Here is a 15,162-nt window from a genome sequence, read left to right as displayed (position 1 = left end):
AGACCTAAGGGGGAGTAAATTGGAAAAAAGTTGTTCACATAGGTGGCTCAGTTAATATTTATGTGGTAGATTAAATGTGACCGAGTCTTGATAGCCACTTGTATTTGGATATCAGGCATTGATTCTCTTATTTAAAAAGTCACTGAATTAGACAATGATTTTGTGATCTAGTGACACGAAGTGACTCTTCCAAGTAAGAGATTATGAGTTCAAGCCCTAATAAAAAAAGTAGTGATTCTACATTTTGGAGGCAAATAGGACTTCGCTTTTGAGTGTGAAAGAAGGAAAAGTTAGCTGAAAATGATGTGTAACAAGTTAAAGTACAGTCCCGAAAATTTTTGTTGTGTAGTGATAGCTTTGATAATGGTTGTCTAGTAGACAATGACTCTGATTCCGGACTGCCTCTCCCCTTTTTCTCTACTTTATTGTCCAACACCCCAATTCCACATCCTCTCCTCCCATTCACTCATAAATTTCCTCACTTGCTTCAAAAGTACTATTACCAACTTTTTTCTCTGATTTCTGTGATTTTTCAAATCCAGCAATGCTATTTTTTCAACTATTTTATAACAAACTTTATGTCAAATCACATAATTTTATTTGAATTGACTACATTAGGTCACAACTAGAGGTGGCAAAATGCTTAACTTATGCACCGGCTTTTATTTGGTTCAATCTTAAATTGGCATGTGATCACTTCTAGTCACAACCTATAAAGATTTTAATATTTTCACTAGTGAAATTTTTTAGTATTTATATTTAGATAGTATTAGATATTATGTACTCCTTTTTGTGCAATTTAATTTTTTGCGATATTTAGTTTAGTAGTATTATATAAAATTTATATATTTAAAAATTATATTAAAAATAAAAATAAAAAGAAAGTTTTATATGTTTTTGTTTTTGTTTTTGTTTTTGTTTTTGTTTTTGTTTTTGTTTTTTTTTTTTTTTGTTTTTGTTTTTTTTTTTTTGTTTTTTTTTGCATACAACATGGTGCATATATACAAGAATAAATTATTCAAATTTATAGTTATACTAGTATTTTCTATGCGCGATGTGCAAAAATCAATGCCTAATATTATTACTCTATATTAAAATCTTAGGGTGTGTTCGGTTCATGGGTTTACACACTAGGAATGAGTATCAAAATCATAGTTAGTGTTTGGTTGACAACTTTTTACAACACAACTATGAGATTTGATTACCCCTTCAATTAAAAACTCTATTCCCTAATTAAAAAAGGTTTTTTTTTTTTTTTTTTTTTTTTTTTTTTTTTTTGAAAGTAAACTGCTGTATATATTAATCAATCAAAGCCGAAATAAACGAGGGAGGGTTATCCTCCCATAACATCGAGTTTGCCTGCGCAGAGGCTGACTGAGCTAACGTATGAGCTAAAATATTTAACGATCGAGGAATATAAATAATAGAGCAGAAAATTAAAATAGACATCAAATCTCGACATGCTGAAACAGCTAAACCATCATAAGTGCGATCCTCCGTCGCTGAATTGCCAAGTGTGTGACATAAATTCGAACAATCTGACCGTAACTCCACCTCCGTGACTCCACGATCTCTAAGCCAAGACAGTGCCTCCTTACATGCATACGCCTCCGCCATAAACAGTCCCTGACAAAGTAGTAAGGGGCCATTTTTGGCTGCCAAAAAATTTCCATTCGCATCCTGGAGTAAAACACCATACGCCCCTTGCTGTGTTGTGGCCGAATAGGTTGCGTCAAAGAAGCAACGGAGCCGCGACCCGGGCTGCATAGCGTCGGCAGCGGCCTGCGCAGCGTCGGCAGCGGACTGCCGTGACACGGGCTGCCCTGTGTTGGCAGTAGCAGCGGAAGGTTGATGCTGCCTCTCCCCTCGATTCGTGGCCGTGCTCCAAGCCGCCAATGTAGCCATTGCCCGTTCATATACAAGCCGTGGTCTACCCACCTTATGCTCCCACACCGCCGTATTCCGTTGCATCCAAATATTGTACATAATAGCCACCATGTAAGTAAACTGTTTCGCATCAATATTTTGGAGCAATAATTCAAGCCACACACCAAAGTCACCATCCACCGTACTCTGCACAACAAATCCCGAAATATTCCACACACTTTTAGAAAATTCACATTGTACCAAAGAGTGTAAAACATTTTCAGAGTTTAGAGCACACAAAGGGCATGCTAAAGGGACATCTACCCTCCTATTATATAGGTTCATGGTGGTGGGTAATACTCCTCTCACAGCTCTCCACAAGAAAACTTTCCACTTCGGGGGTACTTTGAGGTTCCAAATTTTATTCCAAGATGTGAACCCATTTGGGGGTGCGTCTATGGTTCCCATTAAATTTCGATAAGCAGCTTTTACCGTATAGACCCCTTTAGGGTTCCCATGCCAATACCACATATCATCATAGGCTGGGCTAATTGGAATAGCCAAAATCTGCTTCACCTCCACCTCTGAAAAAAGCTCATTGAGCAAAGGTATGTCCTAGGTAACTGTTGCCGGATCAATTAAACCTGAAACTTTAACCTCCCCAAGGTGAGGGGGCTTTTCTGATACGATTCTTGGCTCAGATTCACGCATCAACCACGGGTCCCCCCAAACTAACGTTGAGTCCCCATTTCCAACTCTTCGTCTAACATTTCGGTTAATGAGTTCCTGGGCGGCCATTATACTTCTCCATGGAAAACTTGGGTTATTTCCAACTGAGGCATTCAAAAAATCTGTGTTCGGGTAATATCTTGCCTTAAAAACTCTTGCGACCAAAGAATTGGGGTCTGTCAAAAATCTCCAGCCCTGCTTACCCAGCATAGCCACATTAAAAGCTCTCAAGTCCTTAAAACCCAGGCCCCCATATTTCTTTGGTACACTCAATTTGTCCCAGGCTAGCCAATGTATTCCCCCTCCATCCCTTCCATTGCGCCACCAAAATCTATTCATAACTCGCTCCAGATTCTTACATAATGAGTCAGGCAACAAAAATACACTCATAGTAAACGTTGGCATTGCCTGCGCCACTGCTTTGAGTAAAATTTCTTTACCCGTCCGCGACAAAAGTTTCTTATTCCAGGAGCCTATTCTCTGCCTTACTTTATCCTCCACATAAGCAAACACTGACCGCTTATTCCTCCCCACAAAAGCCGGCAACCCCAAATATTTTCCAAAGTTATGTGCCTGATGAACCCCAAAAACTGCCGCCACCGAAATTCTTTCCACCTGCTGGGTATTCTTACTAAAACATATATTTGACTTATTAAAATTAATAGTCTGACCAGAGAGCTTCTCATAATTAGTAAGACACCGTTTAACCGCCTGTGCATCTCCGATATTTGCCTTAAAGAACAGAAGGCTGTCATCTGCAAACAAAAGATGTGAAAGAGGTGGTGCACCCCTCGCGACCCTTAAGCCATGAACCTCTCCTCTGTCCTGGGCCTGCTGCAATAATAATGATAACCCCTCTGCACAGATAAGAAACAAGTACGGGGACAGAGGATCTCTCTGCCGGAGTCCGCGAGATGGGATTAATTGTCCTCCTGACACACCATTGATCATAATATTATACGAAACAGTAGTGACACATTCCATGATAAAATTTACCCATCCAGCCTGGAAGCCTAACGCCAACATCATATTTTTCAAGAATGCCCACTCCATCTTATCATAGGCTTTCGCCATATCCAGCTTCAATGCTCCCCACCCCACTTTACCCAACTGTTTCCTGTTAAGGAAATGTCCCACCTCAGCTGCTATCAAGATATTATCAGTAATCAACCTGCCAGGAATAAAAGCACTCTGCGATACAGAAATAATATCGCCCAACAGGGGTTTCATACGATTAGCAATTACCTTTGCAATAACCTTGTAAACAACATTACTCAAGGCAATCGGGCGTAGATCCGTAACCATCTCAGGGGACTGTGTTTTCGGGATAAGCACAATATTCGATTCATTAAGCCCAACTGGTAAAGACCCTGTATTCAGACACTGCAGCACACAACTAGTCACATCTGGACCAACTATATCCCAAAACTTCTGGTAAAATCCCGGATTCATTCCATCCGGTCCTGGAGCTTTGTCTGGGAACATAGCAAATAACGCATTTTTCACTTCTCCCGGGTCAAACGGCCGATTCAGCCATTCATTATGTGTGTGAGTAACCCGAATTGGGATAGAGGCAAAAAAGTCCGTTCCATTACACACATCGGGGTTAGCAGCAAAAATATTATTAAAGTAGTCCATCACAACTGCTTTCATTGGTTCACCATCTACCCAACCCCCCGACTCATCTTTAAGGCGTAAAATAGTATTCTTTCGTTTTCGGGCAGAAGCATACCTGTGATAGAAGCGAGTGTTTGCATCCGCCCCACAAAGCCAATGTTGCTTCGCCCTCTGCCTCCAGAATACATCCTCTTGCTTTTCCAATCTTACTAGCTCAGACTCCAAACGGCGGAACTCGGCTAACGCCTCGGGGCTCACACGACCACGACAATTCAATTGCTGTTTCTTGAGATTAGCAATCCGTTTCCCAAATTTATGGAAGCGATCACCACCCCATCTCTGCAACTTGATACCACATCTCTCAATCCGGGCCTGTAAACCTTCCACCCCCCGCCCCCACGCCTCCTCCACCACCCCCCTACACCCCTCATCCAACAGCCAGGCCATCTCAAAGCGAAATTGGCGCGACCCAACTCGAATTCCCTCCCCTGGCCGAATGTCAAGAAACAGAGCAGAGTGATCCGATCTCCTGGTCAGAACATTATACACCCGGGCCCCTTCCACCACCTCCCGCCACTCGTCAGTCGCCACCACTCTATCCAATTTCTCCTCCACCCAATCCTCCGTCCCCTCCCCCTTTTCCCATGTGAACTGATAGCCAATCATGGGTAACTGTATCAATCCACAGTCCTCTAATGCTTCACCGAAACCCCTCAACAAAGATTCCGGATGCCTGCATCGCCCCCTTTTCTCATACTGAAATAGTAAGTCATTAAAATCCCCCAAGACAACCCAAGGCAACATAGAACGGGACCTCAAGCGTCTCAAAAGATTCCAAGACTCCTCCCTATCACCACGATCTGGGAAACCATAAAAGCCCGTCATCCTCCAGGGTGCCAAACCATCCACCTGGACTTCTACATCCACATAGTTACGAGAGTAACTTAATAGACGCACTGTATCATTCGTTTTCCAGAACAGAGCCAACTCGCCACTCCGTCCCCTATTATCCACATAGAACAACCCCTGGAACCCTAACTTCACACGTAACCGCTCAGCATGATCTCTAGCAACTTTTGTTTCCATTAAAAAAATAAAATCGGGCTTCTTTCTGGATGCCATATCCAACATTTCCCGAACTGTTCGTGGATCACCCAAGCCACGTCAGTTCCAGCTCAAGGTACTCATTGGGACGGGCGGGTCTGGGAACTAGAACCCGCCATGAACAAGTTTTTTGAGATGTCTGTCATTACCACATCCTCTCCAACCCTTTCCCCTCCTCCCTCACCACCCCTCGTCTCCTCCCTACGCCGCTTAGGCCCGCATGTCACACCCTCCCCATCTACCGGCTGCCCTACCGGACACCCTCCTTCCACCACCGCACCCTCCCTTCCCGATGTACCCCGCCCTCTCCCCTCCCCTACCACCTCCTCCCTCTTCCCCCCCACGGGTATCAACCAAGAACCACCCACGGGTCTTGGCCCTCGTGGTAACCCTGCCTTCATCTCCACCCCATACGGATATTGATCCACAGTAAGAGTAGAATTCCTTGCTTGTAAACAGAATTTGTAGGAATGGCCTAATAAACCGCAGAAGAAGCAAAAAGTATGTAATCTCTCATACTTAAAACTCACCCAGCACCACGTCTTATCCCGCTTTGCAAACTTCATCCTTCGACGCAGCGGTTTTGCCACCGGAATACTAACACGTATCCTGTAAAACGCTTTCCACGGCCGGTCATCAAATCTCTCACCCCCCTTCACAAACCGACCCAGAGTATTACCCACTTGTTCCTGAATGACCATAGACGTGTAGCCCATCGGGAGACCATAGACTTGGACCCACATGTCAACACTATCCAGTTCCACATCAATCGGCAACACCCCATCTTCTACCGGTTTACATACTAATGTATGATTATCAAACGCCCATGGTCCCTCATCAATTACCCGTTGCAAATCCGTTTGATGGTAGAAAACAAACATGAACAGATTTGGGTGTAATTCCGAGACCTGCACACCACACACCGGCTGCCACACGGATGCCAAGACTTCACGCATGAACTCAAGTTTGACCAATTTGCGAGTCAAAAACCTCCCTACTAGAACCCATGTCCGGCGTTCCCCCCCACCGTCTGGCGTCGCTGCCCCTCCCGCCGGAACCAGAACCTCTTCTTCGTCAATCAAGGATATTCCCGCGTAGCCCTCCACCAGCTCTTCCTCTACAGCGGCGTTCGGCTGGTTCTCCATCACGGCCTCCTTCAACAGCAACGTCACGCTGCTAACGCAAGATGTTTCGCCGGTGAAAACAACGTTGATTGCAGTCGGAACCCTAGCAAAATAGTCGAAACCCTAGGAAACCCTAGTAGAGATGTAGAGAGAACTCTAGAAAAACCCTAGAGAGAAACCCTATACATAAAACCATTCCCCATCCCCGCCCCGTTCCCCGGCGGGGATGGAGAATTATTCTCCATCCCCGTCCTCGCGCGGATTTTTCGGGGACGGGAAATCCTCGTCCCATTTTTTGATTTATACCTATGAAAAAAATATACTAATATTTTATCAAAAATTCATATTTTTAAGCGAATCCTTAAACAAAGTCCAAATCCAGAATAATTTAATTAATCAAATATAAAATTAATCAACAAACCTCATTATATAATTTTATCAATATATTATTATGTTACAATATGATATTAACAGCATGCAAAATATAAAACAGTTAGACATATTGCAATGGAAAAAAAATGGGGTAATTCACTATTTAAGTTGGATAGTTTTAACAGTAAAAAAATAGGGCAGTTTAAACAGTTGGAAAAACAACCAAATATGATGTAGAATACTAGTAACAACATGCTAAATATAATAGTATTTTACTTTTAAAATTTTATTATTAATATAATACATATTATATATTATATAAAAAAACGGGGATTCGGGGATGAGGCGGGGATCGGGGATCGGGGACAGGGACCGGGTGAGGAATGCCATCCCCGTCCCCGTCCCTGGCGGGGATTGGGAAATTCCCCCTATCCCCGCCCCCGTTCCCCGAAATAAATCCCCGAACCCGCCCTCGTCGGGGCAGGGATCGGTTTTCCCCGTCGGGGACGGGTTGAATTCCCATCCCTAATCTAGAGGCAGTTACAGGCAGATTTCACGAAGACTTCCTTATTTATTTTAAGTAGCTTCCTTTGTTAGCTTAGACAGTTATGGTATGAAGTAGGCCGGATTCCATATCCGAATTGGATCTACGTTAGCCCTGTTGGAAGAAATAGCTTAAAATGGCATAAAATAGCATGTTAAGTGGCTATTTTGTGGTATAATTATCAGTGGGGTCCACTTCCAATTTGGGTCGGGCCAAAGTGGATTCGGATTCTTCGTAGTGAGACGAAGAGATCGATATATTGTACGCTCAAAACGGATAATGGGTGAATGAGATATTGATTCTCAAAGTAGACCCATTGAGTTGGAAAAATGAAGGGAAAAAGTGAGCTTTGTCCCACATTGGTTTGGAATGAGGATTTTCCCCCCTTATATATAAGAGCTCTTTTGAAGCTTGTAGAATTGTATAGCATAGAGGCTCTCTCGCGTGGCGGGGGGGGGGGGGGGTGCAAATCAAATTCCAACTAGAAGAGATTGAAAAGGGAGCTCGTGTGCGCCGGCACACTGTTTTCTGTGACCGGGCCTGCACGAACCTATACTGTTTTCTGTGACCGTTGGGTGTTCAATTCTTACTGTTATGGAATTAATTCCAGTGTTCAATTCTTACTGTTATGGAATTAATTCCAATATTAAATTTTGAATTGAAACCCATGGTAATGGTTGCTGTTACCAGGTGTAGTGGGGGTGCCTAATTAAAAGCTATTTAAGTCTTCCACCCCTATATAAGAAGGAGTTGGGCAGTAGAGTTTTTACACAGAAAATTGGAACACAAAAGTTCATCTTTTTAGCCTCAAAACCTCTCTGCTTATACTCTTTCTTGAGCTATACTGTGTTCAAAGCCATCGTCTTGCTCGCCGAATTCTCTGTTTGAATGCTCAAACATTGAATCATAGCAAGTTTTATCCTTGGAAGCCTAGGCCACAACGCTCCTAGCATCTTTGGGAAGTGGCAAATAAGGTTTTAAGGAAAGAGTGATCGCTTGACTCTTGCAAAAACCCAACACCAAACACGAGCAAAAAATTCTCCATCTTTCCTTCCCTATTTTCTTTCCAGAAAAATAATAATCTTATTTTTATTTGATTATTATTTGTTTTTCTACTAACGGTTCCAACAGTCTTAAAACCTTATTCCTTGATTTCCCGTTGGTTGTTTTCTCTAATTTCCCTGAAGAAATGGAGAACACAGAGGTGCCTATCGTTAACAATGGGGAAGAAAATGTTGTTGAGAACAACAATGGAGGAAACGGCAACAATGTTGCTAATTCCCAAGCTACAACAGTGAACGTTGGTTCACAAGATGGTGGGAGCACTGAGGGATATATTCCCATGTCTCGGGTACCTTCGGTACCGAGTGGTTCGGCTGAAAAGCCGGAGAAGTTCATCGGTGTTGGTTCGAACTTCAAGAGGTGGCAACAGAAGATGTTGTTCTACCTAGCAACTCTCGGCTTGGCAAGGTTCTTGTCCGAGAAGGTTCCCGAGTTGAAGGAACAAGATGCACAATCCGTGATGGCGGTTGGCTATTGGAAGGATTCGGACTTCCTTTGCCGAAACTACATCCTGAATGGATTGTGTGACACGCTATATGATGTATATCGAAAGATAAGCACATCAAAAGTGTTGTGGGAAGCTTTGGATCATAAATACCGAAGTGAGGATGCCGGCTTAAAGAAATTTGTGGTTGGCCGATTCCTCGACTTCAAAATGGTTGATTCAAAGACCGTGCTAAGTCAGGTAGAAGATTTGCAATTAATCTTTGACGAGATCCGTGACGAGGGCATGGTGCTAAGTGAAGCCTTCCAAGTGGGATCTGTGATCCACTTCTTGCCTCCAGGTTAGAAGGATTTCAAGAACTACCTTAAGCATAAGCGAAATGAGATGAATATGGAGGACCTGATCTAGCGACTCAGGATTGAGGAAGGGAACAGGACGAATGATAGGAAAGTTTCTATCGTTGTTGGCGCTAAGGCCAATGTTGTGGAGCACGGTAAGAGCTCCAAATGGAACAAGAAGGACAAGCGAAAGCTAGGTCCGAAAGGTGGCGTTACCAAGAACAAGTTTCTTGGTGAATGCTACAATTGTGACAAGCATGGCCACAGAGCATCTCAATGCAAGGTTCCAAGGAAGAAGAACAAGAGTTCTGAAGCCAATGTTGTTGGAGATAACAGTCAGAAGGAGGTCGAGATTAGCCTTTCGGCTATGGTGACCGAGGTGAAACTCGTGGGCTCAAACCCTCGTGAGTGGTTCATTGATACCGATGCAACCAGGCACTTGTGTTGCAACCGAGAGATGTTCAACAACTTTGAGATCGTTGAGGGTGAAAAGGTGTGGATGGGAAACTCCGCTCAGTCTGCTGTGGAAGGCATGGGCAAGGTGGTTCTGAAGATGACTTCCGGGAAGGAACTGACGTTGAACAACGTGCTGTATGTTCATGAGCTGAGGAAGAATTTGGTGTCTGGCTCTCTGTTGAACAAGCATGGCTTTCGCATGGTGTTCGAGTCAGACAAAGTAGTTTTGTCCAAGTTAGGGATGTTTGTTGGTAAAGGATATGTAACTGATGAGCTTTTCAAGCTCAGTGTAATTCCTGTTATCAATAAAAGCAAAGTTAATTCTGTTTACTTGGTTGAGTCTTCCAATTTGTGGCATGGTAGACTAGGTCATGTTAATTTTAATTCTATGCGTAGATTAATAAGCATGGACCATATTTCTAACTTTACAATTGACACAAATAACAAGTGTGAAATTTGTGTTGAGGCAAAACTAACGAAAGTACCTTTCAAATTGGTTGAAAGGGAAACTGAACCACTTGAATTAATCCATAGTGATTTGTGCGATTTTAGATCGATACAAACGAGAGGTGGTAATAAGTATTTTATCACGTTTATCAACGATAACACACGATACTGCTATGTGTATTTGCTTAAAAGCAAAGATGAAGCCGTTGATAAATTCATTCTTTATAAGAATGAAGTGGAAAACCAACTTAATCAGAGAATTAAGAAGGTTAGAAGCGATAGAGGTGGTGAGTATGAAGCACAGATTGGTGACTTTTGTGCAAGTGTAGGTATCATACACGAGCGTACGACACCTTACTCACCTCAATCGAACGGTGTTGCCGAACGAAAGAATCGTACATTGAAAGATATGATGAATGCGATGCTTATAAGTTCGGGCCTACTTCAAGATGCGTGGGGTGAGGCGATTTTGACAAGTAATTACCTTTTGAATAAGGTACCCCGCAAAAAGCTCGATAAGACTCCTTATGAGTTGTGGAACGGTAGGAAACCCTCCTACCAGTACCTGAAAGTGTGGGGGTGTCTTGCCAAAGTGTTGGTGCCAACACCTAAGAAAATAAAGATAGGTCCTAAAACGGTGGACTGTATCTTTATTGGCTATTCACATAGTAGTAGTGCTTATCGATTCTTAGTACACGATCGAGTCCCTAATCCGGACGTACACGAGAACACGATAATAGAATCAAGGAATGCATATTTCTTCGAAAATATATTTCCTTGTAGGTCCAATGAGGGACCAAGTACGTCAAAACGAACGTTTGACGAAACTATGGATAATGATAGTGGGGAATCTGAGAAAGAACCCAAGCTCGAGCCGAGACGCAGTAAGCAGGCGAGAGTTGGAAAATCATTCGGTCCTGATTTTCTAACTTACTTGTTAGAGTATGATTCGGGTACTCTAACTTGTTTATTAGAAAATGAACCCGATTTTCTATCTTGTTTGATAAAGAACGAGCCTCTAACGTATGTAGAAGCCGTGACTTCTACAGAAGGACCAATGTGGAAAGAGGCTATAAAAAGTGAAGTGGATTCTATCCTACAGAATCACACTTGGGAACTTGTTAATCTTCCTCCGGGTAGTAAACCCTTAGGATCTAAGTGGGTCTTTAAAAGGAAGATGAAACCAGACGGTTCCATCGAGAAGTATAAGGCTACGCTTGTAATCAAGGGTTATAGGCAACGCGAGGGCCTCGATTACTTCGACACGTATTCTCCCGTGACGAGAATAAACTCCATAAGAATGATACTTGCTATAGTCGCGCTGCGGAACTTGGAAGTTCATCAAATGGATGTGAAAACCGCTTTCCTAAATGGAGAGTTAGATGAGGAAATCTATATGGAACAACCCGAAGGGTTCGTGGTTCCGGGCCAAGAAAGGAAAGTGTGTAATTTGGTTAAATCGCTCTATGGTTTGAAACAAGCGCCTAAGCAGTGACACGAGAAGTTTGACCATGCGATGTTAACTAACGGGTTTAAAATAAACGAAAGTGACAAATGTGTCTACGTTAAGGAAACGATAGATGGCTACGTCATTCTTTGTTTATATGTCGATGATATTCTCATCGTTGGTAGTAATGATCGGATGATCAAGTCTACCAAGAATATGTTAAATGCGAGATTTGACATGAAGGATATGGGTTTGACTGATTTAATCTTCGGGATTAGAATCATTAAAAGACCCGATGGTCTCGTGTTGAGCCAATCACATTATTATATTGACAAAATCCTTGAGAAATTTAACAAGGATGATGGTCAAATGGATAGAACACCGTTTGATACAAACATTCATCTAACCAAGAACCACGGAGAAGGTATTTCACAAGTGGAATATGCTCGGGTTATTGGTAGTTTGATGTATCTTATGAGCTGTACTAGGCCGGATATTGCCTATGCGGTTAGTAAACTCAGTAGATATACGAGTAACCCCGGTGCTATGCACTGGAAGGCAATAGTAAAGGTTATGAGATACTTGAGGTATACTCGTGATCTTGGACTGCACTACGGGAGATATCCCGCTGTACTTGAAGGGTATAGCGACACGAACTGGATATATGATATTAAGGACTCTAAGTCCACGAGTGGCTACGTGTTTACACTAGCCAGTGCAGCCGTTGCATGGAAATCCTCTAAGCAAACTGTGATTGCTAGATCCCCGATGGAATCTGAGCTGATAGCCTTGGACAAAGGTTGTGAAGAGACTGAATGGCTACGCCATTTTATAGAGGATATTCCTAATTGGGAAAGATCGGTACCTCCAATATGTGTGCATTGCGATAGTCAAGCCATAATTGGGAGAGTACAGAGTCATATGTATAATGGTAAGTCGAGACATGTGCGTCGTAGACATAATACCATTAGACAACTACTCACAACTGGTGTTGTCTCGATTGACTACGTAAAGTCAAAAAACAATATAGTGGATCCGCTAACCAAATGGTTAGGCAAAGAAGTTGTGGAGAAGTTGACACAAGGAATGGGTCTAATGCCCTTGGACTAAAAAGTTCTATAGTGGATACCCAACCTAGCTGGCATCTAGGTTCAATGGGACAACTAAATTATGGAACGGAGCGCGTCACTGTGGGGATCTCGGACTCCCTACCACTCCTCGTTAAAACAGTGACTCCCGCACGAGGCTTGATTCAAGCCCGAGCTCGTGTGCGCCGGTACCTGCGGGCACGAATGTCGTCCGGAAATTGGCTGGCCTTGCGGGCTAAGTTATGCCAAACTTCGGAATCTTTTCTAACACACGCCACTGGGTGTGGCCGAAACCTCAGAGGCTTCGGCCTAGCTGCCTAGATGGTTTCGGCCTTGGACAGGCCGAAACCTATGTCTCGGCCTGGCGGGCCGAGACTGTATAAGGGCCATGGCCGAAACTTCCATGTTTCGGCCTGATGGTCGAAATTGGAAGTTTCGGCCTGCACGAACCTGTACTGTTTTCTGTGACCGTTGGGTGTTCAATTCTTACTGTTACGTAATTAATTCTTTGAATTAATTCCAATCTTAAATTTTGAATTGAAACCCATGGTAATGGTTGCTGTTACCAGGTGTAGTGGGGGTGCCCTTAAGTGCCTAATTAAAAGCTAATTAAGTCCTCCACCCCTATATAAGAAAGAGTTGGGCAGTAGAGTTTTTACACAGAAAATTGAAACACGAAAGTTCATCTTTTTAGCCTCAAAACCTCTCTGCTTTTACTCTTTCTTGAGCTATACTGTGTTCATAGCCATTGTCTTGCTCGCCGGATTCTTTGTTTGAATGCTCAAACATTGAATCATAGCAAGTTTTATCCTGGGAAGCCTAGGCCACAATTTTCCTAGCATCTTTGGGAAGTGGCAAATAAGGTTTTAAGGAAAGAGTGATCGCTTGACTCTTGCAAAAACCCAACACCAAACACGAGCCAAAAATTCTCCATCTTTCCTTCCCTATTTTCTTTCCAGAAAAATAATAATCTTATTTTTATTTGATTATTATTTGTTTTTCTACCAACGGTTCCAACAAGCCCTACTGCCCATATAGCATTGGCTCTACGTCAGCCATACTTTCCTTGTAGGAATCTTGTACTCTATTATAAATATTCCCCCGGGATCACCATGTAAAGGGACGGCAATTCTGGCACTCTAGCGGCCGAAACTCTAGAAAAATAATATCGCATTATTCTCTCTATCACTTCAATCTTTCACTCATTTAAACCCTTATTTTACGTATTTTACGGTAGTGTTGGCCCGCCAACTGGCATCCAAAAGCTGTAAAACCAATAGTAATCATTCCAATTCCACCATTCTACCAAACATGCAAAATACTTTTGTAACACCCCTAAATTCCGAGATATTTAAAACTTATAAAATAAAGGCAAATCCGTTGATTGAATCCCAAACAGAGCATATAGCTAACCATAAGTATCGGGGTGCTATGCCACACCTAGGTTTGAGAACCTTGGTGCACAGGCTAAGTTAACTAAGCATAATAAAACCTTAATTCAATATTCAAATATAATCTCAAGGCACGCAGGCCAACTACTAAGTCCAAGGCTTTGACTAGCGCGCTCCGAAGCTTATGCTCATCACCTAAAAAACATTCAGTATAACAACCGTCAGCGAATAATGCTGGTAACCCACTCCAACGCGTTAAGTACAATATAGGTAGATATAAGAAACTCATTTTGAAACTGGAATACATATATACTTACGAGACTCTAGTTTAAATCCAAGATCAAGACTCAAGACACGTTAACAGACTCAACAGCATAAAATAATCATAAAGACTAACATGCTTCCTAAGAACGCAATACAAGGTATACCAGACCGCTAGGCATGTGAAATAGCAATTAGAGGCAACGAAGGTATTCAAGACAGTCAGTTAACAAGTAGTCAACAAAGCACACAGTTCATTCTCCAACCTTATACCAAGTTCCAACCTTGCAGCTCCCCTCCGTCCTTATATCAGTTCCAACCTATACCTCCAGGCCACCTTTATATCACCACCCCTTATGCCTCCGGGCAACTACATGCCCCCACCGACAAACCACCTATCAACCACCAACATATCAAGATGGTGCCGCAGTGCCATTTAATGATCCGCACCTCTAGTGCCACTATCAAGGGGTTAGTGCATATAGCTCTAACATGACACCGCAGCACTTATAACCTGACCCATGCTCAACGCCAAGCTAGTCGAAGGTGGGTGTGTGCCTTTAGCACAGTCACCGCTATGGCCTGTACCTTTAGTACAATGACCGGGCACAAGTGGTGCCAACCGCCAACAATTCATTTCCACCAATCACAATCTCTCATCATCATCATCATTAATCACACCGGCCATTGCGCAATGACTACGATACTCATCACCATTCAATCAATTAACACATAATCAAATAACAATCAAGACATAACAACAATGACACATATTATACATAAATTCCTAGAACGATACCTAAAACACCAAATGAGACTCATATACGACAAACGGGGTGTAACGGGACATAACAGAACACGAAGAAACAAC

The 15,162-nt window shown here is 42.8% G+C and overlaps 1 protein-coding gene across 1 annotated transcript; it reads right to left on the bottom strand.

Moving 5' to 3' along the window:
* Positions 1 to 1,299: 1,299 nt before the first annotated feature.
* LOC109155941 lies at positions 1,300 to 5,334 on the bottom strand. Its single transcript, XM_019303666.1, has 2 exons — positions 2,511 to 5,334; positions 1,300 to 2,450 (listed from the first exon to the last, which is right to left on the bottom strand). The coding sequence occupies exons 1-2, from the start codon at positions 5,332 to 5,334 to the stop codon at positions 1,300 to 1,302; spliced, it is 3,975 nt and encodes a 1,324-aa protein (XP_019159211.1).
* Between the last annotated feature and the right edge of the window lie 9,828 nt (positions 5,335 to 15,162).

Source organism: Ipomoea nil, unplaced genomic scaffold (genome assembly GCF_001879475.1).
Source record: "Ipomoea nil cultivar Tokyo-kokei standard unplaced genomic scaffold, Asagao_1.1 scaffold0276, whole genome shotgun sequence".
Lineage (NCBI taxonomy): Eukaryota > Viridiplantae > Streptophyta > Magnoliopsida > Solanales > Convolvulaceae > Ipomoea > Ipomoea nil.
Note: the sequence above shows the minus strand (reverse complement) of the source record. Positions and strands in the feature narration are given on the sequence as shown.